The 26,307-nt window shown below is 41.6% G+C and overlaps 1 protein-coding gene across 3 annotated transcripts in view; it reads right to left on the bottom strand.

The window, feature by feature from the left end:
- PDIA5 (protein disulfide isomerase family A member 5) overlaps positions 1-26,307 on the bottom strand; it is a 103,292-nt gene that overhangs the window by 49,077 nt on the left and 27,908 nt on the right. For all 3 annotated transcript variants that reach the window (XR_005932690.1, XM_030018223.2, XM_041124412.1), the window contains exons 4-11: positions 24,621-24,704; positions 23,794-23,839; positions 17,524-17,616; positions 16,202-16,262; positions 12,294-12,361; positions 7,516-7,607; positions 7,337-7,408; positions 2,662-2,798 (exon numbers count right to left, since the gene is read on the bottom strand). Coding sequence is in view for 2 of the 3 variants with exons in the window: in XM_030018223.2 (XP_029874083.1) it covers positions 2,662-2,798; positions 7,337-7,408; positions 7,516-7,607; positions 12,294-12,361; positions 16,202-16,262; positions 17,524-17,616; positions 23,794-23,839; positions 24,621-24,704 (653 nt within the window). In the remaining variant the exon portion in view is untranslated. The remainder of the gene's footprint in view (positions 1-2,661; positions 2,799-7,336; positions 7,409-7,515; positions 7,608-12,293; positions 12,362-16,201; positions 16,263-17,523; positions 17,617-23,793; positions 23,840-24,620; positions 24,705-26,307) is intronic.

Below are 26,307 nucleotides of genomic sequence, written 5' to 3'. Positions count from 1 at the left end.
TAGGTGGGTAGGGTGCAGGTAAAAAGCTTACAATTCCCAACACATCTTTCAGTACTACACTCTACTAATGCATTGGCCATCTGACCATGCAATTAAAGCATCACTGAAGTAGTTCCTCCCTCTAGTAAAATAACTTCTCATGAACACAAGATGGATAGATAGTATGCTAGAAAATCTTCCAAGTCATGTATGCTGCATGGCAACACAGGGTTTTAAGTACTTGCTAAGTCCAGGCCAGTGTTGAAATCCCCTTGCTTATTCTTAATTACACAGAAGTATATCCTCCATGCTGGGCCTATTTTGTACATCTGTTTCAACAATTTTTTTTATTAATACATAATTTTTAGAAAAAAACTTTCTCATCCTAAGCTACCAAGGTTAAAACAAGTAAGATGTCCTCTGTTTTTACTGCTTCTTTTACTGGAGTAATTTACCTCCTAATATTCATAAGGTGACTCCATTAGCACATTTAAGAAGTGCTAGGAGAAGATCTTTTAATCATGGAGATAACTGTTTATGATAGTTGTCTGTCATTAATTAGTTTGCAAGCCTTACACTCTCTGCTGAGGATGCCCTGAGAGGATTCTTATGAACACAGACTTTTACACATGTACAAGCTGGATTCTGCACGTAGGCATACCACTACCACCTGAATGTAAATAAAATGCCCCAAATATTCAAGTTGTACTTAAAATGGAGTTGTTCTAGCAATGAACATTCTTTATCCCAATTCTGAGCAGCAGGAACATGTTATCAGGAGATTGCAACAGCCCAATTCATGCATTTGATTTACTTCTAAAACAGCATTTGCCAAAGTACTGCTGTACCTTAGCACAGAATGCCCCTCAGTACAAAACATACCTAGCTGGAAATGCCCCTCCTCTAGGTCACATAATATCATTAGCCCTAAAATTGTATTACTTGTGTTTTAGAAAATATTAAAAAAAAAAACAAAAAAAAAACCAATGGAACAGAGCCCTGTTCAGATTTATAACTAACTTGAATTTACTATAAAATTTGATTGTAGTTGTGTGTATTCATCTATTTTTAATCTGACTTCCTAAAGGAATAAGGTTTGCAGGGCCAACTGTCCATTTCTTCCCCCTCTTCTTCCTTCCTAACACGACTGGACTCCTTTGCCCATTTACAAACTCAAAAAAATGGCAAGGCTTTTAAATACAACTAAATCTCTGTAACTATACAGAAATCTGGGGCTAGAGAGAAAGGACACTTATCCCAAGCCATTGTGCACAGAGAGGGAAAGGAAGGAAATTCAGCAGTTACGTTTCTGTTTGGCAGCAGTTGTTCAGCCAAACCAGCAAGCGTACAGCTCCCAAGGAGCAGCAGCCCATGCTGTTGCTTGCACACCGGGGTGCATGGAAATCTGGGGAAGGAAGGATTTGGGCAATGAAGGATAACTCCTGAGCAAGCCAGGCTTCATCAGTTCTGCTACTTGTGTTTTGGTTTTCAGACCAGGCGTTAATCTCCAGTCCCACTTTTATTAGTACAAATAATCCAGCGAACACAGTGACAAAACAGCAGTCAGCCACCTGCTTCAGGGGATCAAATCGCTAGACGTTTCATTGGGCAAAAGAAATTCATTATGGTATGTTTTTCAAATGAGTCTTATAAGCAGACCTTCAAAAAAGGCATTTTGGAGCTAACTGCTGCTGGCTTAAAGGGAAGCAGGACTTCAGCCTCTGTGCCAAGACCCTCCGTTGTTCAGCTGTGAGCACACAGCCTGCCTCCAGAGTCCTAACCTTCAAATCTATGCCCATGAAAATGAACATCCCACCCAAGTGCAACTGCCAGCACAGCGGCGAAAGAAGGCAGAAGCTGTGTATCACCCAACATAGCAGATTTGAGCCTGAACTTTCCATCGCAGACACAAAGAATTGGTAGAACCAGCTATGTAGCTGAAACAAGTTACATCCTAAGTGAACTAAGTGGTTAACGCACTCTTCCACCCAACAGCGTACAGGAGGACGACGTGGCTGGAACAGCTTTCTGAAGGCAACTCGCTGCATTTTATTGCTCAAGCTAAAACCTCAAGTCAAAAAAAAAAAAAATCAGCCCAATGTCTTCTCAGCCAAACAGTATCACTACCAGCTCTGCATTAGTTTTCAAAAGTCCTGGGGACTTTCTGAACTTAGATCAAGTTTTGACATACTTCAGCACAATATGTAATCACCATCACCCCTTACCACTACCAGAGAACAAACCATGTCACAGGAGTGAAAATGCTCAAAATGACACATCAGCAGCCATGAGCAAGGACTCAGGAGCTCACGGTTCTCAGGTTGAGTTGCTCAATCAAACAGAGTTCTGCTTTGAAAGCAAACAACACAGAACATGAGCTGAAAATAGGAAATCATGCTGTAAAATGATGAGTCCTCAGACTATTTAAGCATCATTACACTCTTCAGTTATGTTTTGACTCACCCAACAAAGTGTCACTTCCAGAAGCACATCTCTGTCCTAAACTTCAAGTCAGCAACTTCACAAATATTTCATGCCTTGTGTATTTAACAATCGTCACAAACAAGAAAAGCCTGGACTTTGAGTTCATGGCTCTGTGAAACCTCCACAGACAATCATCATTGGTTTTGTTAGCAAGCATTTGGCTCAGGGTACAGAATAATAGAAAAAAAACAAACTCACATGGTGCATGGAACATCACTAGCACAGATGAATGATCTTTTATAAACTTGTCGAAGTCCTCATCAGTCAGGTGATAAACTACATTTTCTTCATCTGCCCAGGGAGTCTCTGGAGCCTGTGGCTGAGGTGCCTGTGGGCTACAAGACAAACAGACACAGCTTAAAAGCAGCTCTCTGGTGCTAAGCAGTCATTTTGGCAAGTTGGACTGCAAGGAATCACTTTGTGCAGATGTCCATATATGTATGACACACTAACCCTACTGAACAGCTTCCACAATTGTACCCACCCAGAACTCATAAGCACTGAAACTCAGATAAAACTAGAGGAGGAATAAAAAAAGTCCACAAGAAGCTCATGAGGACGGATCAGCAATGGAAGGGGATGGAGCGAGGAGATAACCAGACTGCTTGGGTATTACATTATAGAAATCAGATGCATCTTCTGTTACTCTTTTACCTTCCTCAGCAGGATGCTCCCTTTTTCACAGCATTCACACTTTGTAGTTCACAAGAGACATTGCAAATGAAAGAAAAAAGTAGTGAGCAGCAATAGCAATCTAACCAGTCACCTTGAATACCGACAGCATGATTAGGGCTGACAGAGAAAGAAGGTGCGCTGTTGGGACAACAAGCTAGCTACGCAGACCATTTCTCCAGGAATATATGGGTTTACCCTGAACAACCCTGTGACCTGGGGAAGCATCGTTACGTCCTCACTTGGCAGTGGGCTTGTAGACCAAATTCAGCAAAGCTACTCAACTGCATGCTTAACCTAGAAGAGAACTGACATGTTCTATGGACTTCACTATGATTGCACTTGAGTTTAGCCATCTTTGACGGATCAGAGCCAGAGCTCAAAGACAAATCTGTGGCAAATCTGGAAACTGAACCCAAGCTCCTCTGGACCAGTTCAGTGTTCATCATCCCGCTAAACAATTGTTCTTGGCTTTTATTAATGTACATTAAAAAGAGAATTTGGCAGATATGAAATAAACTACGCTAATTGACATTTTATTTATTAAAGCAGTGTTCACATAAAGGACACCCAAACATGAACATTTGGAGCCAGACTTTGAAGCTATTTTATCCTTGCCAGTTGCAGTAATGAGTTCTAAATACCCCCAAAATTCCCCAAATTCTTTGGCAAAGTACAGGTCTGGATGTGACCCCATCTCTGGTGAAAGCAGATTTACTATTTTTGATTAAATGTATTATTGTGTTAGCTGCCTGGAAAAAGGAATGGCAAACGGATGATAACTCATTTATCCTGCCTTGCTCATTTCTAGGCTGAAAGCCTAATTTGATAAAAAAAGCAGTAGAAAGATACACAGATTCAGATAGCAAATTCTGTTGATGTAAGCAATGGGTATGATCCAAGAATATTAAGCAATCTATGCAAAACTGTGATGCACACCTCTGCTGCTGCTTATGTGATAAACAAACCAAGAAACAAAATCAAAGCAAAGATTGGAGCTGCACTCGGCCAAGCAGCCAAGAGAAAAAAAGCAGGTCCCCGTCCACAAGCCTACTGTCTAGAAGTTTAGCAGATAATCAGTTTGCTTGTTGCCAAGCCTGTAAGAGAGCCATAATCTGCAGGTTATCCTGGCAGAGTGAAGGCTTTCCAGAAAACACCATGACACTTAATGAATTTGGAAGGGGAGTTGGGCTGAGTAGTCAGAGCATGATGAACACGCACACAGTGGCTACAAAGCACTGGGAGAACGCTGTGTTTAGCAGGGCCTGGCATGACCTATTTCAGTAAGGAATTAGTAAAGCAGGGCACAGGATGTTTATTCAAATGGCCCAATTTAAAATGCTGTGCATGCTAATAAGCCTACACAGGAGTTGGTAAGAAGCACCTCAAGGCCTGGAGGAAGTAACAAGCAAAATCTAAAATGTCATTTAAAACTGAGACAAGGCACATCCAACGCCTGAAGACCAAAAATAGAATGACAGAACTCTGGAAGAGTTATCAAGAGCTAATTCAATTAAGAACAGAGAACAAGTGCTTGATTTAACTGAGTAGCTGGTGCTAAGGAAGGGCCCAAGAGGAGTTCATAAAAACAGCAAGACAAACTAAGCAGCTATTGAAGGCAGCAAGAAGCTGTCTGGCTTGCCTACCACCTAGGCTGATAGAGCTGTGTATCAGATTTTAAAAAAAAAAAAAAAAAAGGAAGAAAAAGAAAAAAGAGAAAGAATTGTGGTATGTACAAGATAGCATCTCTCATGTTAACAATGCTGTGTGTTGGAGTAAGGCTGTATGATGGTTTCTCTCTATTGCCTTATGAAAACATCTGAAACTCCGTAAGATAGTAGCCAGTGCCCATTAGGGAGATAAGAGAGGTTAAGTATCCATAAGACTGATGCATTAGCACACTTCAGCATAAGAAAGAAGCACCTTCAACAAGTAGTAAAAGAAAAGGTGTTGGAGCCCTCCAAACTAGCAGCTCTTATTCTGAGAGGAAAGAACATGGAAAACATCCTTTCAATAACTGAAATAATTCTAACCTTAATTAAGTTATATCATGCCCTCCCAAAAATATTAGCATAGATCAACCACTTTCAGCACTCTACCAGTAACATTTAGAGGGAAAAAAAACAGAGAAGGGGGGAGAGAGAAGAGAAAACAGTTGCTTTTCTGCAGTGTGTACACAAAAAATAGGTCATTTCATACGGCTCAATATCTGCTGGATTCTCTTTCAAGAATCTGTGATGACAGCACATGCATGCACAGTATAAAAATGCACTGGCTTTCCTCACCATGGGCTGCCATATACACTCTGGCACTGCCATGCCCCTGCTCCACAGAGCAACGTCTCGCATCCAAGTAACTTCCTGACACAATTTTAATGTTATACTATTCTGAAATATAGCCTATACACCCTGCAGCTATCTAATTACACTCTGGCTTTCCTAAAGCTCTTGCCATACCATTTGACTACTTGTACTGCAGATTCCTCAGAGTAATATAATATTATGCATGTAGCAGATTTACCCCATGTACGGTTTTAATTGCAACATCAATTACTGGCAAAATCCAAGTATGCATAATTTCTCAACGTGGTTTCCTTAAAAGTTGTACATATTATACAAAAAAGGGGCAAGAAGGCTACTGCTCAGATCATCTTTTGGGAAACTAATAAGCATGCACTAACACTAAGCGAGGACAAACAGCTGTCTTTAGCTCTGGACTGCTGAAATATCAGCCAAAGCCCACAGTGGCTTGTTAGCAGAGATTATCATTGGAAAGAGCTTGCAGCTGTTCCGCTTTGCCTCCAGTAGCTGTTGTGTTCACTTGCTGTCAGAGCTCTGATACAAAGGCACTGCATATTACAGGGATTATCTGGATACTATGTGGGCAGACAGGGCTAAAAAACCCACCCCAAACATCTAATGTTTCATATGTGGTAGCCAAGAGAGAACCACATCCTTGCAAAACTGCAAAGCATAATAAAGTGCAGGTGATGAAGTCATATCCTTGCTCCAAGGGCTAATCATCTCCTCAGCATTGCTGGAGTTGCCATCTTGATCATTTATATCTGAAGGCTTAATGGACTAAATGAGGCTTAAAGACTATGGCTAAATTCCTCCTCTTTGATCCACTGGGCAGTACTTGCCTGCAGTGTTTGTATCTCCTGCTGCTAACAGGAATGCTGCTGTCATTTCATTCATGGGTTCCCAGTCCTGAAGCACCTAGCCTACCACTGCTGAAGACCCTGGGCTACCTGCAACCACACACATCCTCAACATAGCCCCACTGGAACAGTAAAACACATGTATTCTGAGCCAATTTTGCTAAGCCATATTATCACAATAGTTTGCAACTGTCTGTTCCTTCCCATGCATTTGTTTCCTTTTATTAGCTTCATTTCAAGATTATTTCTGTGGCTGCAGCAAACAAGGGAGGGTTACAAAGATGACATAATGCCCAAGAGCTGGGGCTAACTGCTAACGGTATTTCTCCATCACCAGACTATCTCAGCTCTCTCCAGCTGCTCTATCAGCTTCACTGACAATGTGCTGATTTGCACCAGCTGAAGAGCAACTTTATACACACACACTTTTTCTGTCTCCCTGTCTCAACTGCTAGGCCCATAGGCTCATTCAGCCCTCAAAATATTTATGACTGCAAATAGCTCTCTTTAGGTAGAACAAGATGATTTCTACACCACTTCATGTCATGACAGGAAACACAGACTTTGCAAAAATGACTAGCAATCCAGGGTGCCTTGATCTCCGGTTTGGCTCTGTGAGACACTTGAAAGGCTCCAGCTAAAGGTTGAAGAACCAATGAGAACTGCACACTTGGTATATACATTTTTAATAAAACAACAGAAGTCAGACCTTTTGCAAGGTATTAAGTTCAGGCACCCAAGATTGCTGGAAATTTAAGTTGGCATTTTTAATGAAGCTGAGATCTGTGCATCTGCATTTATTTTGGTCCACAGACAGTCTCCTATTACAGACAAAATGCAATTGTGAAATGCAAGGCATGCATGCTAAAAACCAAACATTAGGCAATCTCTCTGTACTAGTTTAGCCAATCTCAGCGGGGTAGTTTTGTTTGCTCTTCTGAGCAGAGGGAATGAGGGAGAGATGGCTGTTCCTAAACCATTACATTCTGTAAATAATGAAGAGTACATAAAAGGTGGAGTGCATGAACTTCAATGCCTTACTTTTTCAGCCACTCTGCTATATCTGCTGCAGTAGCACCATAGTTCTCAAAGTGGAACAGGAACTTTCCTTTCCTGTTAAAGCAACAAAACAAGGTTTAGTCCTTGCCCTGGAAGATAAGAATATGCAATTATAGTTGAGCGTATGATGATTTCTAAAGTAGTAGCAAAACATAACTGACTCAAAATAGCAGATTGTAGGATATCCCCGGATATTGTATTCTTCCTTTATCCTTTCAAATTCAGCAGAGTAAACATTCATCCCCGCAAGAACCTGAAAAAACAGAGCATAATCGTATTGATTCTTACAATATAGCAGGAACATTACAACTTTTTTTAAAGAGTTAAGTAAAAACAACTTAGCTGTGGGCAGATTCTGATTTCATTCATGTTGCAGTAAAGCAAGGGGATCTCTGTAAAAGGCAGTGAAGTTTTTCTGAATTTGTGCAAGGGGGAAACAGAGCAATATTTGAGTCTAGTCCACAGGAAGTACACACCAATCAGCTTGTCACCTCCTCCTTGCCCTGGAAGTGTCTCTGTTTCTTTTTATTCACCCACTAGCAGAAATACCTAAAGGGAATGCTCTCAATCATACTACTTGTGCTCTTCTTTGCATATTTGGATTTTAAGCTACGAGCCTAACTAGATTTCTTTTTTCTTCTTCTGCAAGTACATGGCTTAGTTTGCATCCAAACATTAGCTAGGACACAAGAAGTTCCACCCTAATCTCTCTGGTTTCAACTCCAGCAATGAATTTACAATCTCAGCTAACGGCCAGAAGCTCTAACCAACCAAGCACTGGCATTATCCCAGTTCAAAAATACACTTACTGAATGGCAAGGGGAAATCAGCATTACTTTGATGTGAAAGTAAAACATGCCCTATTTCCATGAGCCCAGGAAATACCACATGGCATTTACATGCTTTAAATATGTTAACTAACCTGACTGGTAGGGTGTAATGAGAATTAAGAATTAACCTTGTCCTACAGATATCAAAAGGGGCACAGAAGCATAGCAGCTTTTCAGACTAGCAAGTGAAACAAAAAGCCTCTCCTTCCCTTCCCTTCCCTCTGTCCCAACCCATCTTCCACCTTAAGAGCCCTTCACCCCGAGCTTCAGGGTCAGGGCTTCTACAACTTACCCTGTGCCCTGCAACTTATCCTGTGCCCTGTCCAATTGTCTTCAAAAATTTCTGACCTGAAAATTTGAAGATGGGACTGATTCTGAGTTTCTGTGGGCATGGGATTCATATAGAGGTCATTCTGCTGTCAAACCTGCAACCTGTGAGTTGCTGAGATACCACTTCATGATTAACTTAGTTTAATGGCATTGACAGCTTAAATCATTTCAGCAGCAGGATCTTAATCCAAACCCCTCCTCCTTCCCCCTTCAAAAACAGGATTTTCTCCTTCCAGCTGAAATACCACATCAGAATTTAATACCAGGTTCCTGACTGCAGCAAACTGCACAGACCAACCAAATGTGCTCAGAGCCAGCATGACATAAATCTTAAAGCAGAAAATCCTCGTTTGAAGGTCAACCTTTTCTAAGAATGTGCTGGAAAGTCACAAAAAGATACTTTGTTTTCTCTCTCCTATCCTGAGAAAGGATAAAGGAAAGTTAAGTGAGAAGAGTACAGAAATAGGGTTTATACTGGCAGGCCAAGTCTCTTTCTTTGAATTCTCCTTGTAGTTCCAACAACCAGACTCACTTAATTCATATGATATTATCTAGACCCAGTTCTCCCCTTCCCTTATCCTTTACGTCACCACTTGAGGGTAGGTAAATGCAATAGGATCAAGACACAGTGGTTGCTTTATAAAGCGACAACCAGGTTCATTAACGAATGCCCTCATAAACACCAGTCTACCAGATTTCATGTTTGCTATGAACTTTCAGAGGATTTCCTAGGTCTTAAATGGGCATTCCCGGCCATTTCAGACACTCTGCTACAATTTCACTGTGTCCACCCAGCCTGCAATGATTGATACAAGCCAGTAACTTGGATTCATTCTGGTATTCATACATCATATGAAGCATAATTAGCAAAAAGCCTATTACAATGGGATTCATTTTTAATGACAAAAGTAACAGCTTCAGCTGGCCTATAATGACAGAATTATGTAATATCAGGCTGTCAAGAACCATCAAAATACACCTACTACCCAAAGCCAGGATCCTCCCACTATACCTAAGTTATTTGTGCCAGATGTTTAGCTAATTTGCTTTTAACAAACGACTGACCGACCCTGACTTCAATTTAAGTCCATTACCTCTTGTAATAGCCACAGAAGATGCGAAGATCAGTTTATTCCTTTCACCTCTGCAGTGACATTTGACATATTTCAACACTTACCTGCTCTCTATCAAGTTACCTATAACCTAAACTGACTCTGAACTTTTCCTAGCTGGCCATGTCTTCTGGGCTTCTGACTGTTCCTGTTCTCCTGTGACCCCGTCCTTGCTTCACAGTTTTCTTGATGGGATTGCTCCAAAATTCATACCTCACACCACCACTTGAAGCCTTCCTAGAGCCAAGTTTAATGAACAGGTTAAACAAAGGCTTCCTTTATTTGATATCTGAAATAAGCATAGGAACTTGATGCTTCTCAAGTATATATTCTCAAACACATCAAGTCTCGTGTGTTTACCAAAAAAAAAAAGACAAGCACCAAAGGAAGAAAGCACTTAAACGCACACTGAAGCCAGTCTTTACTGAGTAAACCATTCTGGCACACTCATGAAGTCCATGGGCATTAAGGAGATGCTGAAGTGCTTTGCTGACCACCAGTTCCTCCCTGCACTGGGCCCATAATTCATCTCGAGTCACTCGCCAGAGCCCACCCTATCCACAAACCACAGGAATCTCTCGTGCCAATGATAAAATAAGCCATCCTCTTCTGATTCGGAGTCCCTTTTTTCCTTCTGCACTGGGTGTAATGGAATTGTAAGATCTAAACCGAATGTAACACTGAAAATGCCACCTTGCCTTCCTCTCAGTAACAGTACCAGGACAAGAAACAAACAGTTCCAAGAGAACACAACAACCAGCAACAGGTTCAGTTCACCTTTTCATTTTTATGACCTATTAAATAGGCAATACTGTATTTCATTTTCCTGCTATATAATAGCAATAAGCGCTTTTGAGCCTGGCACATCCTGACAGCTAATGACAGGTCAGATTAAAAGGCCAAACCCTTCAGCTCATCCAAACCAATCATAAACTTTCCAGCAAAGTCTGATCTGGAGGTCAACATTGCTCTACAGTACCCCGTGGATAATTTATGATGGATACAGTGCAGTTAAGTTTAGAGATGGCAAACCGTGTACACGTCCCACTCAGGAAGCTAATTAGGTCAAATTTAGATGAACAAACTGATTTTTGTGAAAGACACAAGTGGCAGTGGCATAACTGGACCTTCCTCTGAACTGATCCTGCACTAAAAACACTTCAGTGCAAAAAGCACCCCTGACCTGAGCTGCATCGAACACAGGCACTGTCAGTCTCAGAGCTGTGTCACAGCCCTGTCACTCAACTGCGCAGGATTAGTCTGGATCTACAGAAACCATTTCCAAGTGAGGAAGGAAATAAACTAGAAGAGATCTGGAGTCTAAATTCTCCAGTCTGAATTTAATAAAACAAGCTGCACATAGACAAGGAAAGGATAACTGCAGGAGAACATAGCGCTCTGCAGCATACCTTCTCTCTGGCACTACCTCTGTAGGTGATTCTTTACATTCCTAATTCCTGCCCACCCCACACCTCGCAATGTACCCACTGTGCAAGACAGGAGTGCCTACCCAAAGGCCACAGCACACGCTCCACCAAGGCGAGATGTCATTAGAGTGCTGCCTGGCTAGATGAAAACACTCTTGAAAATATCTTCAAGGGTTGTACAGTCTCCTAAATAAATCTGAACAACTCCCACTCATTTCAGCCCTAAACAAACAGGGATTTAGAGAAAACACTTCTGAAAAACAACTAGTTGGGAAAACATGGAAAGTCTGACAGCACTCGGTGCTTATGAGCAGCAATGGCCAGAACTGCCCTAGCGATGAACAGCAGTGCTTCATCTCTGCCTCATCATGTGCTGCCTCTCCGGAGGAAGCCTGTAAACTCAACAGTGAATGATCCAACAGGTAGGATCAGACCAAAGCCAACTAAAGCCATAAAACAACAATCCTATTTCTTTGTCACTCATGTGTTTTTGGTATCATATAAATTATACATTAAACACATTATAAAACCTTAACTAGAGAAGTGCCTTTGACTTGCTTTGAGACATCAATACACCTTATTAGTACAAACAGGTAATTAAATTATTTTGACTGCTGTGGATGGATTTTACTACAGTCAAAACTTACTTTCATTTCAATCCGGTATGAATGCTAACTTTGTTGACAGAGCTATAGTAAAACTGTATGATTTTATTAATGCTTATGCTTAGTGGCTAGGAGGACAATCAGTAGCTAACATAGGGAACCCCCCCTCCCATGACACTGATTCTCCACTAAAAAAGTGGATTAATTATTACTATAAAGGCATCCATCCCTGACCCTGCTATGAAATATCAGACCAAGAAGCTGATCGAACCCATTATGGCAAACATTTCTTTATCTTTACCAAAATGAGCTCAAAAGGACTACAGACACAAATTAGAGGCTAAACATAAACCTACATAGTGTCAGAGCCCGTTTTTCCATGGCAAGAACTACACTGGATCTAAAGGGCAAGTGAGTTAACACCTCATTCTCCAAAGTTTTAAAAAGAATAAAAACCAAGAGAGAGAATCCTGACGGTATCTGGAACAGAGTCATTCATTTCTGTTTTGTTTCAACTGGCTTAAAAACTCCCCACTTCAATAAATAGTTGTGGTTTTAAATACTTAAAAAAAAAAAAAAAAAAGTGCGTTAAAAGGATTTTTTTAATTTCATATAAATCTTATCTTCTCACTTACATATTTACCCTTCAGTTCTGTGGCTGCCTGCTGATAAGATGGCATCATTCTCTTACAAACACCACACCCTGATAAAAAAGAAATTGTGTAAGTAATATGCCAACAATTCAGCCTGTTCTAAAGGATCTATGTTCCAAACCATATGAAACAACATGTTTTTATATTAAAAAAATTTTAGAACAAAATTCTTTATGTGTTTCACTAAATAATTATTAGATTATTAGTTTCTAAGAATATTACTTGTTACAGGCTGCTAATTTTGCATGTTTTTCATGCTATTCATTTTCATACTCTTTTCTCATCCCAGTTTTGGAAAGAGTAACACCATCTTATATTCCCCAGGCTCTGAGCTGAGCGCAGAAGGGAACGTAAGATGAAACTCGCATATCAAAAGTCAATGGAAGATGTCATGCTTGTGAACTCAAACAAAAAGCTTTGTGCATTTCTGGTCTTTAAGGGACAGGGGGAGGTACTTCAGGTTCATCCCAGCTTAACAAGTCTTTGAAATTAATTTGAGAAGCATTCCTAAACACATTAAACAGACATCAAAAGTTAAACAGTGCTCTGTTAATTGAGAAGACATAACTCAGAAGCAGCAACAGCCCTTGTAAGATACAATAGCTTTATATGCTGAGGGAAAGACAAACGGCGAGTAAGGAAGACCACTGACGTATAGTTGGAGTGTACTAAGAGCTGTTTGGTGAGGCTCTGGAGTGCTAAGCAGATTAGCAGTAAATCACCCTGTAAGCAGCAGGTTTCACCCCTGCCAAGTAAAATACGTGCATGCACATGGGAAGGGGCAGGAGTGCAGACAGCATGAAAGAAAGGAAGCTGTGCCCAAGCACTCCAGACACTTATTGTGGAAACTCTTGGGTCCACCACGGGGCAGTAGTCAAAATTTTTGTTCCAGTGAAGGGACAAGAATTTTGAAAGTAACTTCCAGAAAGGAGGAACAGATTTTGCAGCCACTGGTTTAGGATCACATCAGCATGCCTGGGAGGAACATCCTCTAATCAGAGGAAAGAGAGCTCTTGTTTCTGCAGTCTTTCCACTTTTGATCTCTCTGCTCAAATTGCCAGTGAGGTTGTTAAATTAGTGCTGGTCAAAATGACAATTTCTCGGTGGGCACGGACCACTCATTTGAGGCCCGCTGACATCTTGCAGCTTCATCCACACCACTGGACAGACATCAGGAGATACGAGTTGTTAACACCATCTTGTGGATCCTCTGTTTCTTCTCTCTTCAGCAGCCTCAGGCCCCAAACTCTCCCAGCTATAGATCTCCCTCTCTTTCCCTCTTCCACCTCTTACCACTCTCCTTGGACTCCCTTCTGGAGCACAGGCACATACCAGCCTCCTACACCCAGCCATCAGCCCTACAGTCCTTCCATTCCCAGCTCTGCTACTGCCTCAAACTCGTTACTCCCAAACCCACTTCAGTACAACCTCTCCTGCCCAGGCATTTCTGGGTTATACTCTTCAGGATGCTGTCAAGCCACACATATCCCTATGCAGGCATAGAAGAGTAACCTCAAAAAACTAGTTTTCTTCTGTTCTCTCTTCTTGTATTTTGTGTCAAAAGGGGGGGCTTAATTAAACACATATTAACTTTTCCACAAGTTAACACCTCCATTTTTAAGGCCCTGTTTTCAGTGATGTTATAAACTGCTCCTTTTTGTTGCCAAACCCAGATTGTCTCCTGCAGGAGTCGTCTTTGACAGAGTTAACTACAAATAAATCTGAATGCCTATAAGTATACCTAATTTTTCATCTTTAGTGCTGTCTGACTTATATTATAAAGTCTGAAAGTACAGTGAATGGTCTCCAAATGGCAGGTAATATCTTCTAAGGAAAGCATGCCTTTGCTCTGAGTTGTTTTACCCAGACCAAGCATTCCTGAAATATTAAAGAAACTACATATAAGTTTGCAGTCGCTTTCATCTTCCTCTGCACTGATACGTAATGAAAGAGCCCATTTCCTATGAATCTGCCACAATGAATCTAAAGCCCCTGCTTCCAAAAAAGCAAAGAAATAATGCAGCTGTCTTCCCCGTAGCTTCCCAGACAAATCCTCTGATGTCCTCTCGTGCCAAAGACCTCCCTGAGTCACCCCTCACAAGTAAAGCAGAATTTCCTTTAGTGACCAGCCTTGATTTGCTGCTCCCAGTTATGAAAGGTAACATCTGTATGTAACCAGTAATTTCAGCTGCCCAAAGCCAGTATTTTAATGCAACTGCTGGATGTATTCTGTCTCCAGTAACAGGAGTAAGAAAAGAAAAATTGGACAAGAACCAAGTCAGAAGGTCTGATGTGTTAAATAAAAGATGAGGGAGTTAAGAGTTGTGAAATCAGAGGGGAGAAAAAAAAAATTACAAGTAGGCTTCCTTCACAGCAGTTTAGAAAGCAGTAAAAGTATTACAGCACTGAAGACTAGCAGGTGTTTTGCTACTTCAAATGAAGAGAAACTGGAAGGAGGAGGGTTTCTGGGGGAAGGGTTCAAAGAGAACAAAGGGTTAGATAAGGCACATTTGAGGAAGAGACTCAGTTGTAGAAAACAATTATTCATGATACAGGTAAACTGAAAGCACTCTGCAGCTGAACTCTCCCTGAAGGGGTGATTTATAGGCAGAGCAGGCCTATCGTCTCCCACTGATGCTAAGGCAGCAGCGACTGGGAATAACCATACACCATGCCAGTCCACGCAGGACCATCCTGCTGCAGAGTCTGAAGGCACAGAGCTGCAACTAATTTAATTGAAAGAAAAAACATTCTCTTTGTGATGCATCAAACTAAGTCTTGGGCAATTTTGGCCATCTTGGCAGTATTCAGATGAGATTAAAAAGGTGGAATGGTGTTTCAGGCAAGATGAAGAAGAGAAAATACACTGAGAAACACCAGAAAATGCTGCCATGGGACACCATTTTAAAGAGCATCAGCCAGAAAATTGCTAGTGGTGCCTAACATCAATTTCCCTATCAGGGCAGTGCTGGGAAGCTTTTCTAGCTTAGGTCACATGTTCATTCCTTTCTCATGGCTCCCCTGCTTTCCATCTGAGCAACAACTCCGGTGCAACGCTATCTTGCTCTGAAGAGCTGGAAAGCCTCTCACATACCAGTCACCAGGAAACACAAAAAAGCATTTGTAAATCTGCAAAATTAAGGAACAAGTGGCCAATGCAATGACAAGATAGCAGCAATACAAGGTCAAGGTCACAAAAGAAATGCAATTACTCCAATGTGCTCTTCTCTTTCTTTCCTGCTCCGCCCCCCGCCATGAAATCCTACTTGTATTCAAGTTGCTCCTGGAATGTGAGTAGGAACACCCAGGGTACCTCCTGGATGAAGTAGGAAAGATGTTCCTGCTCCTGACCACTGCACTGTTCCCTCTGCCTACAGTTTGGAAGAACAAATATGTTGGGTTTTTTCTCAACTACATGGTCTCCTCCAGAGATCTTTCGCTTCTGTGGAACCAGCTTGTCTTATGTTATGGCCCAAACTGCAAAAGTAAATGCATGTGCAATACTCGTTTGCACTTACAGCTCCGTACAGGCCAGAGAGCTAGGCACTCTCAGACAGATGAATTAACACTTACGCACTCAGCATACAGTGTTTCTGTTTTGTACAACACAAATATAGAAAGGACAACGGGTAAAGAAATTACAGAAAGCAGCTGCTTGAAAGAACAATGAGCAAGAGTCATTATCACAAGAGAAAAAGGCAAGACTAGGATACAAGCGATGGGCAACTAGGGGAAAACTGAGGACAAACAAGCAGAATAACACAAGGAGCTGAATTATAAAGGTGGGACAAGATGGTATTAGCAAAGCACAGGTGAGGCTTCTAGTCAGATTAGGACATCTCTCAGTGGAGAAGGAAGAGTGACATGACAGGACATGCTGGGTTACTTACATGGGGCATAGAACATCATCAGAAGGGGTTTGTCTTCCTTCTTCAGAAGCCTTCTCAATTCCTAGCGAATGAACCAAAAAAATAAAAACAGACCTATACCCAAGGACACCTCTTATTATTTGTGTTACAACTTTAAAAAGTTAATATATGTATTCATAGAGTACAGGATCATTCATCTGAGGGAAGAGGAGTCATCTTTCCTAACAGACAAAACTTGAGTTTCTTCTCCTTGCTCAATTTTAACTTGAAAGAAGATGGCAAAATTTGTTATAGATTCAAGTATCTGCTAAAAATCCTAGACCAGTATCTTCACTGTTGAGATGTGGAAGTTGCATGGCTTAGTTTATTCTCACTGCAGAATCTCTGACTGGAAACTTTTTCTTCCCTAACCCATCCAAAAAGCCATACTCTAACTCAAAAAGTCAGACAATAATAGACAAACCAAGTTCAGCTTCCACACTATGAAACCTTGTCGAATCTATGAGAAGCTATGAGAAAAGATTTTTCAGTACCAGCATGATAGAGAAACCAGATGAAGTTTTAAAATTGAATGCAAGCCTTGCAAGGCTTGTAATAGAGCACAGAGGGTGAACATTAAAAATTAATCTTCCTACAAAAACTGAATGTCAAAATAACTGTTTCTAATATTAAAAATGAAAGCTAGAAAATTGAAAAGACCCTTTACGAAATACCAGCTAGAGTCCAATCAATTAAAGTTTTAAAAATCTATAGACTAGAAAACTAATACAAAAGACCAGGCTGATCATATTAGAGATATTATAACGGGTAGCTCTGTGGTGGCGTTGGCTTTTTAAGGTAGTTTCATTGTATTTGCTGCTTTCCCACTTAACACCAAGAGAACAGTTACTGTACAAGGTTAAATCACTCAAGATCTGGATCCTGTTCCTTTCTGCTCCAGACTTCCTCAGACACATGAGGGAACCCAAGATTTAATGACAACTTGCAGTTGTAAGAGCAGCATTTTACCTCCTACTTGCATCCTGCAGCAACTGCATCTTGCAAGCTGCTACACTTTCCTGAGACAAACAGGTCTCTTACGCACCATCCACAATGCTTTGATACTTGCCGTGTAGCTGGCAGACTAATATCATGAACACTTGTAGGGGCGAGGAAGGCAGGAAGCAGGAGACTTTATAGTTATCACAATCCACAAACTTTCTCAAGTCACTTCTAACAGTTTGGATGCTTTAAACTTCCCTTCCAAAGAAAGGAAATAATGGTGCTTTATTAACACAAACATACACACTCCCTTCATCCTCTACATTTATAAAACATATAGAACATCTATCCAGCTAATGTACCTTTTCACTGTCAACATGCACAACATCTTTGGCTTCAGGATCTTCCTCCCACAGTGGAGCACCTTCTGGATCCTTGAGAAAAGCCACCATAGACTGTAATAAAGAAGGAAAAAAGCTTTTAAAGCAAAATGAATGGAAACCATGAGACATCCAATCTCAAATCCATGCTATCATGCAAACCCCATCCAATTAGAGCCTTTGCTTTTCTGCTCATATACTCATCTGCCCTAATGCAGATGAACACAAATCTATTGCAGAACCAAGTGATACATGGGTGTGTACTTTCCTCATAACTGATATCCCAACGAAACATTCCTGTTTCCACTACAAAACTGGGGGAAACAATGTGGAAGTAGACCAGCACACAGACAGTAGCATCAAGGATCCATCAGAGAGCTCTTTCAATGGTACTAGATCTGCAATACTTCCACAGCTACTCCCTGGCTTAGCAGGAAAAATTTCTCTTCATGTAGAGCTCAGGTTCCCATGACCTTCACCATATCCTGTATTCTGTGTTGTCCCACAAATGGGGTCCGTTTACCCAGTATGCAAGCCAATAACACACAGAGTTGAGGTATTTTCAAACTAATTTCATTGATGTGCATGAATGGGTGCCTGTCTCAAGACAGCACCCCTTTGTCTCAATAATTTCCACATTTATATACTTAAGTAATACATATTCATTATTTCCCTTAATGATTGGTTCTTTCTTGCGTGCCCCTCATGTAAATTAGTGTGCAGACTCTGTCTTCTTTCTTGTCTTCTTTTGAGTAGGTGGTTATCATTTGAGTAGGTGGCCAATGAGTTGGTGGTCGCAATCTCCACCTTTTACCTACTTCTTCCCTGATCTTGGCAGTTCCAAGTGGTTCTTTGAGGTTTACTGACCAGACCACAATCCACTATCTTTTCTAACATGAACATAAAGCCCCATTGTCTAATAGTTAGTTCCTAAACCCTAAATCACGTCTAGTTATTGTTTCCTTATTTTAAATATTAACTGATGTGGGCTGTACACAGGACTTTAGCAGGTCCCTGGTTATTTCAATCATATTATACATATTAATTGATAACAAGATTGACCCTGTTGCTTTCTCTGTGGCATTGCTTGTAAGTACATGTCCACTTCCAGACAGGATCTCTGCCGCACTACTAATGTAGTGAGGTCCTGAGGAGCTTCCTTCAATGCAAGAGTGAGTGGATGATGCTGCCACAGCACTATGTGGACTTACTTGCAGTTGGAGCAAAGAAAACCTTCATTAAAGCCTTTTTCAGCCCATGGGATATTTTGCCAAAGCAGCTCATGACTGAAGAGCAGAGCTGAGTATATAGTAACACACACCAAGAATATCCATCTAAAAGCCTAGGTCTGTACTCCACCTTCTCCAGAGCAGGTTAGCAGCACACCTGGTGACACATGCCACTGAAACAGCCTCAGAGACACCTTTGCCAACCTCTCTGCCTTTGGTAGGTCTGCTCCGGTACAACATCCCAACAGCTTATCAACCGATAGTGGAGTTCAGGTCATTTTCCTGCATCTCAGTAACGCAAGGCTCGGGAGGATTCAGAGCTTATGGCAGGATCCATTTATTGCATTTATGTTTCTGTCTACTTGCACAGCTAATATTGAAGAGATTTGTCTTATCACAAGAGGCAGAATATATTTAGTCACCAGACAGCAAGCAAAGCACTTAATGTACACAGTAAGAAGACCTAAGGGGTGAGGTAGTAGTTTTGGGACCACAAACACTTCAAGGAGAAGAAATTTGTTTTAATATGGCATTAACAGAGAAAGGAGCTAGCTAGGAAAAAAAATAAAATTAAGTGATTTATAATGGAGTTACAGTTGTAAAAAGCTCTAAAACTATAGGCATTAACATCCCAAATGATGCCCTAAGAAGACTTAATAATATATGAGGAAAGGAGAGAAGAAGACAAAACAGTGGAGATGTAGCTTTCCTAAACGTAGAACATCAAGTTCTGCTCACTCTGAGTCTGCACAGACCTCAACTATACACTGGAGGGGAGGAGAGGGGGGTCAACATTTTAAACAGCTAATGAGTGCAATTGACTCTGCTAGTTTCAAGAATTCCTGCATGCCACGTTCAGTCATGTAGAAACAGATGTGGTTAGAGGATGGGGGATTAAAGAGATTTAATTCATCCAGCCTCTCCCTCTCAGCCAAGACAGAAAAAATTAGATGTGTAATGTCTTCTGGCAGGAGCAGGCAGTACATTGCCGTGCACTCATTACTCCACGCAGTGAAGAGAACTTCCTGTGTGCCTTTAAATAGGAAAAAAACACCCCCACCCCACCCCGCCAAACGAACTACAGCACTTTCTAATCGCAGAAAAGCAGTGGTCCCCAGGCTGCTGGGTTAGAGACCAGAGCAAGGTCCAGGCCACAGCAAGCCCCACGCTGAAGAATCAGCTACGCTCCTGTCCTGCCACGACATGGTCAGGACCTGCTTTGACCCCACAGCACCCACAGAGCCCGCCGCCCAAATGCCTGTGACAGCTTTGAACCTTAAACATTGATTCAGCAGAATACAGGACATGGCTTCAGCCAGCCTATGCTGCTAAAAGCAAGCAAGTTTTAACAGCACAATAGCTGGCTATCACATATGGACCTCAGTTTTAACCTGAAAAATATATATACATACACACACACAGAAATGCATCCCTGTACTTTTCACTCCTTGGAAGCATAATGCAATAGGGATGCTAATAAAAAGACTTCCCTTGATTCCACGCACACTCTCCTTACAACAGCAAACTTGAAAAGGATTCAGAGTATAGAGCAGGACCAATTTATTGGGTTAGTCTATTCCCTTTGCTAGTACTGAGCAGATTTATACTTTAATGAGTTTTCTTCATTTTAGAAGGAGAGCAAAACTCTCCCTGTACCTTATTCTCCAGAAAGGGCTTTATCATGTAATAAACACAGCCTAGATACTGGCCTTATGGCACTGTCAAGGATTAGGACACGGTGTGGCTAAGGCAACATATGAACAGACGTATCAGTTAAGATCAAAGACTCATCTAAGCTTAGATCTCCAACAGCAGCTGACTACAGATACTTGGGGAAAAACTATGCTAGTACCATTCTTAAATAACATACACTGGTATATGCTCTCAATTTCTGGCAAAAAGTAATTAAGTTTATGGACTCTGCACCAGCTGTTGTATTTGGACCTCTGTGCTTGCTAACTATCAATGGATCTATCCTTTATGACTATCTAAAACTGTTAAGACTCCTAAATTCTTGGCTTTCACAACATGTAGCTACAAGTTCCACAACTACTTTTTTTTTTTTTTTTAAACATTGCAGTTATTTGTTTCAAATCAGCCACCCCAAAATGCCCGTTTGCACCCAAGTCTGGAGAAAAAAAATAGGTAATCATTCCCTTCTTCAAGCTACTCACAGTTATACAAATATCTATTGTAATCTCCTCCAGTTATCCTTTTTTCCAAGCCCAAGAATCTTCACGTGAATATTCAAGCCATCCATGCCTCTGATCATCCTCACTGCCCTTCTGCAGTACTTCCACACCCTTCACTTGATGGGGCAACCAGAATCACATACAAGATACAATATGAAGGAACCCAATGGACTTGGAGGGTGGAATAACATTTCCTCTTCTGTTCTCTGTTCCTTTCCTATCATTTGACTTTTAAATACTGTTAAGCGCAGGGCCAGTATTTTCAAGCCAACCACTGTCCTGTCTGGTAATTCAAAACCCATTACAATAGTCTGCATGTCTCCAGCATAGCTGGGCCTGCATCCTTTCCTTCCCTCATGTTCTCTACCCCACAAGTTCCTACTTTCATATTGACAAGCCACTTGGTACTGTGAGAACCTAAGCCCTTCTGCAAAGAGTTGGAATTTTTTTTTTTAAAAACTATTCCTAATAATTTGGCACCACTGAACTTTGTTATCTTGCAGTCCACCACCCTTTACAAGATACCCCAAACAGCTCAGATCCTAACACAGGTCTCAGCAGCAGGAGGTTCTGACTGCTAACCAACTTCACCCCCACTGTGAACACTGAGCTATCCTTTATTCCTCATTTTTCTAACAGTAAACCCACAAGGGCATCTCTGCTAATTACATAAGGATTTAGTTACTTTAAGAAATGAAAAGCTTTTCTTAAAAATACAAGTACACTATCAGCTGGATCAGTCACATCTATGAAATTGCCATTACTTCAGAAGAATCCTTTTACAGTTCTTCAGAGCTGTGTCCATCATTCTCCAAAATGTCATACATATATTAGTATGTCTACTGGATGCCTGGAAAGAACATCCAAGTTTTATTGCCACAAGCTTGCTGAATGATGTGAAACAAATCCTTTAATCTCCTTGTTCTTCAGTGTGTCCACCTGTCCGTAAAATGAGTATGATACCCTACGTAATTGTGTTGCTCTGCTGCTCGTTGTTTGTGATGTACTGGGAGATTCCTGACAAACACAGCTGAGAGAGAAAGAAAGGTCACTGCCTCAACAGAAGAAAACAAGAAGTGGTATAGAGGGAGAAATACAGAAAATATTCCGGCAGCTGGGAGCAGCAGAACAAGTAAACACTCAGCTGAGTTATTTGACCACTGCCCAGATCTGATGCACTGTCCAACCTGTAAATCATAAGCAGCTGGTTTCACAGGGGCAGTCAAAGTAAGAAAGACTAGAGCTCCTAGAGTGAGGGAGCTTCAGAACACCTCTTCCACCCACATCCCTGTCCACAGGATGCTGCTTCCTTCTCCCCAGCAGGCAGGGCAAAAGGGAAGGGGGAAATGCTCATCACAAAACAGCAACTGAAGGAATAAATGGTATGGTTCCTGTTGTGCTACGATTGCCTCTCAGCCCCACACTCCCCGGGGCCCTGCAGGTGCTTTCCAGTTGATCTGATCTGTAAAGAAGAGTCACAGCACTGATTTCTGGTTGCAGCACTTTATGGAGGGCAGGAAAGACATGTCATGCATTAAATCACCCAAATTTAAGCAACTAACAAGCCTCCCTTGCCCCACCACCCACCAAGAGGGAAAAAAATTCACCAGGTGCATTCCTTCACTAAGTGCAGAAGGAGCTTCAGGCACTTGCTGACTAGGCGGAGTATCTAACATTGCCCTTCCTAGTGCCAGGCAAGATTTCTACTGCAGGAGATGGGAAGATACACCGTCCTACTCTCCCAACCTCAGGCGAATCCTGCATGACAACCCCAAGTGCAGGCTGAATGGATGATTCAAGCCAGGGCGTGCTTCCAAGACAGTCCTCCCATCACTACCCCACAACAACTCTGCCCGTAAAACAAAGGTCCAGAGCAGGCACGCTTAGGAACGGCCACTCTGACAGACTCAGGTTCACGCAGCATCTCACGCAGGCTTTCCTCCATCCCAGGCCAAACCCCTGAACAAGCCAGAAAGGGGAAGTAAATGCAATGATGTCAGCCTGGGGTGGTGCCATCAAGCCTCCACAAGACCAACGATGGTGCAGTGCCTGCGTTTGCTGGAGGAGGAAGAGAAATGGGAACTGGGCATTAGAGCTGGACAGAAGTCATTTCTGGAAGCCAAGACATCGCAGGGCTGCAGCCTGACTTGAGACTACTCCCAGCGCTTCACCAAGGCTTCACAGAGGAAGGCTGCAAACTTTTGGCCTGCTTACTGTGCTTTTAGTCCACCATTTCCACAATCATCAAGATCTACACATTCATTTCATGTTTCATGTCCTCTGCCTTCCATTGCCCTCACAGAATGTTGCTTTCTGTTGCTTTGTGTCAAGGTTTGCAGGAGAAGGAAGGTCGTTTTATCCCTGCTGCACTCACGGCATATCCATAGGAACTGCGGTTCCATAATCCGATAAAAGATAAGGCCACTCAGCTCTCTTTAAAGTTTATAAACACACAACCTAAAAACCTCAGAGAACTCCTTATCAAAATGCAGTATCAGCTAATGCTTTTTAGTTATATTGCCATTAATAGCACCTTGTAATCAAACCAAGAATATCCCTATTTGTTACCAGCCTGCAAGTTAACTCACAATTTACATTAAAGTTCAACATGGGTTCAATCTTTTTAATAATACACAATTTTCCTGGATCTGTGGTTGGCAGACACGTACACACACAAAAACCTTTAGGTCATTCTGACAGCTGTTTATGAAGATTAACCCCCTCCCTTTCATGCCTTCAGCATGAAAAAGTACCAACACCTTTTTAATCCACAAATATCTCCCCCATATCTAGCAAAACCAAAAGAATAATAATCAAATATTTAAATTTACCTTCAATGTGACCGCTCTGTTATATTCAGTATGAAATGCACCGTCCCTGTTGAACAAGGAGTAGGGAATAGTGTTAACTTACAGAAACGTTGCTGGAAATCATACAGCTGCTCTTCCTCACTTCTCACTAACCAGAAAAATGTTATCCTGCTGAAGCCACAGAACTAAGTAGAATTTACAGTACAGTAATTTCAGGGGGGAAAAAAGAGTAAGGAAAAAGGGAGGGTGCAAAAGAGAGTGTAAAGCAAACAGGTTTCTAGTAAATAATTTCCTCCCTGACACTTTAACAAGAATATTTACTAAGGCACAATCTTTGGAGATGGAGATGCAGCTGCTTGGTGTCTCTTACACTTAACAGTACTCCCACTCCTATTATTTCCAGGAAGAAAATCTCTTGCTGTCTGACTACACTTGCCTTTCTCCACTTACTTTATGAAGTACTATCTCAAGTCTGAAAAGCAAGCACAGAGAGGTGAAGCAACTTGCCCAAGGCACATGCGAGTGGGCACGTGACAGAGAAAGTAAGAGAGCTCAAATCTCAGGCATCAGCCCTGTGCATTGGGTAGTTTTAGTCCACTGGGCATCTCTCCCAGGCACCCCGCTCGTGCTTTTAGTGTACTCTATTCAACAGCAGAATAAATTTATCTCAACTTCTGTCACAACACATGCTTGCAAACTGAAGAAACAGCAGTCAATTTCACATGTCAAAGGATAAAAAAATAAGAAGTCTTTCTTCATGCTGCAGCATTATGGAGCCGCAAGGAGAACAAATGGTCCTAACAGGGGCATCAACAATTAGGAACTACAAATCCCAGCCCAGCACTCACTTATAATGGAGTAATTCCACTCCTTTCTCCTTTGAATTAGGATCTACTTTCATCTTCTTGCATAATTTTCGGCTTTCAGTATCACTGCAAAAAACACATATTGGAAGAAAAATGGTTACAAGAAAGGAAATCAAATGCATTCAGTTCTGAAAACTCATTGCTGTGCTCCCTCATCAGCAATTAGTTGCAACTAACAGTAATTTGGAAGCTGTTCAGCTAAGTTTGTGGGACAAGCATTGTGGAAAGCTGCATTAGCCAATTTAGTTTCTCCGTTTGCTTGGTCAGGACACAGTGAACTGTGTTAAAACCACATTCCAAAGGCAGACCCTAACCAGTAGAAAAGCAGCCCATTCTAGCATGTGCGAGTACCTCAGTAGACCTTCTTTCCATGGGATTAACATAATTTAGGAAGTCCAGTTTTCAAGAAGACCGTGCTACTGTTAGGGTGGTGTTTAAAGAGTACTATTTGTGAAAAGATTCAAAGAAGAAGAGCAGGTCAGCTTTTATATCTGGCAGAAAATAACTCAGAACCAAAAAGAAACATCTTCATGGTATCTCAAAGCCCAGATCACAAGTGGCTAGCCTTAAAAGGTCCTGCAGAAAACAAAAACCAATTCAAATTTTGAAGGCCCAAGCCCAGCAACCCCCTTCACTCTAGGTATGAGGGATGTGTCCTGGAGCCACACCTGGCAAGCGGAGGTAAAGACCATCTGCCACAGCTCCTGAACAAGGAGGCATGTAACAGCAGACAGACCTGCTGGAGGTGGCTTTCAAACTGAACAAGAGTGAACTGCTTCCAGCACCAGATAAGCTGAGTTGAAGAAGAGAGAAGGGTCACTGGAGAAAACTGCATATACATTTGCTTAGGTGGGCAGGTAAAGGGTCTTCAAGGCCTAACTGCTGTCCTAAACAATGTAGAAGTGAAGCTATAAGGATACTTTAAGCTGAAGTGAATATGAAGTCAAAGACCTGGGGAGATGAGTGAAACAGTACAACTACAAAGAAAAGAGGATGATTCACACTGACAAGACTATTCTTTGCATTGACAAACAGAAAGATTAAAAAGCTTGGAAACTTGTTCCCAGCAGAGGACAACTTGTACCTTTTACGCAGATAAATCAATTTAGAAAATGAAAACACTGAAAACCCATCAAGTTTAAACTGATTAGAGACACATTAGAGACACCGAGATGCAAGAGTTGCAAGAACTCCACCAAATTAAGTGCTGCTGCCAACACTAGTGCTAATTCTTCCAATGTTCTCCAGCTGCCTTTCTGCAAATGTAAGGAACAACAAACAGTAAGTTTGCAGTGTGCTGCAGATGAGAGCATGCCTTTGTGGAAACTTCCCAAATGCTTATTGTAGAGGGAAATGAGGAGGGATGTGCCATGGACACATGCATCAAAATCAGAATATTATGCTGAAGACAGAAATGAGCATTTTAAGGAACTAACAAAGCATGCAACTACCTCACTAGGAAGGAGCACCTGTAATCCCAGTTGTATGTTTATCTGAAGAGTCTTACTGAATTCATGTCAGTTCTGCATTTTCAGATCATAGCCAAAGCTAGGCATTGTAACCCATAAATGCCTTCTTTGCTTCTCCAGGAGGCTGGAGATCTGAGCCTGAGAAGACAGTTATTTTCCTGTTGTCTGCTGCATCTTTGTTTTCCCCAGACTGTAGTGGA

Source organism: Aquila chrysaetos, chromosome 6, assembly GCF_900496995.4.
Source record: "Aquila chrysaetos chrysaetos chromosome 6, bAquChr1.4, whole genome shotgun sequence".
Taxonomy (NCBI): domain Eukaryota; kingdom Metazoa; phylum Chordata; class Aves; order Accipitriformes; family Accipitridae; genus Aquila; species Aquila chrysaetos.
Note: the sequence above shows the minus strand (reverse complement) of the source record. Positions and strands in the feature narration are given on the sequence as shown.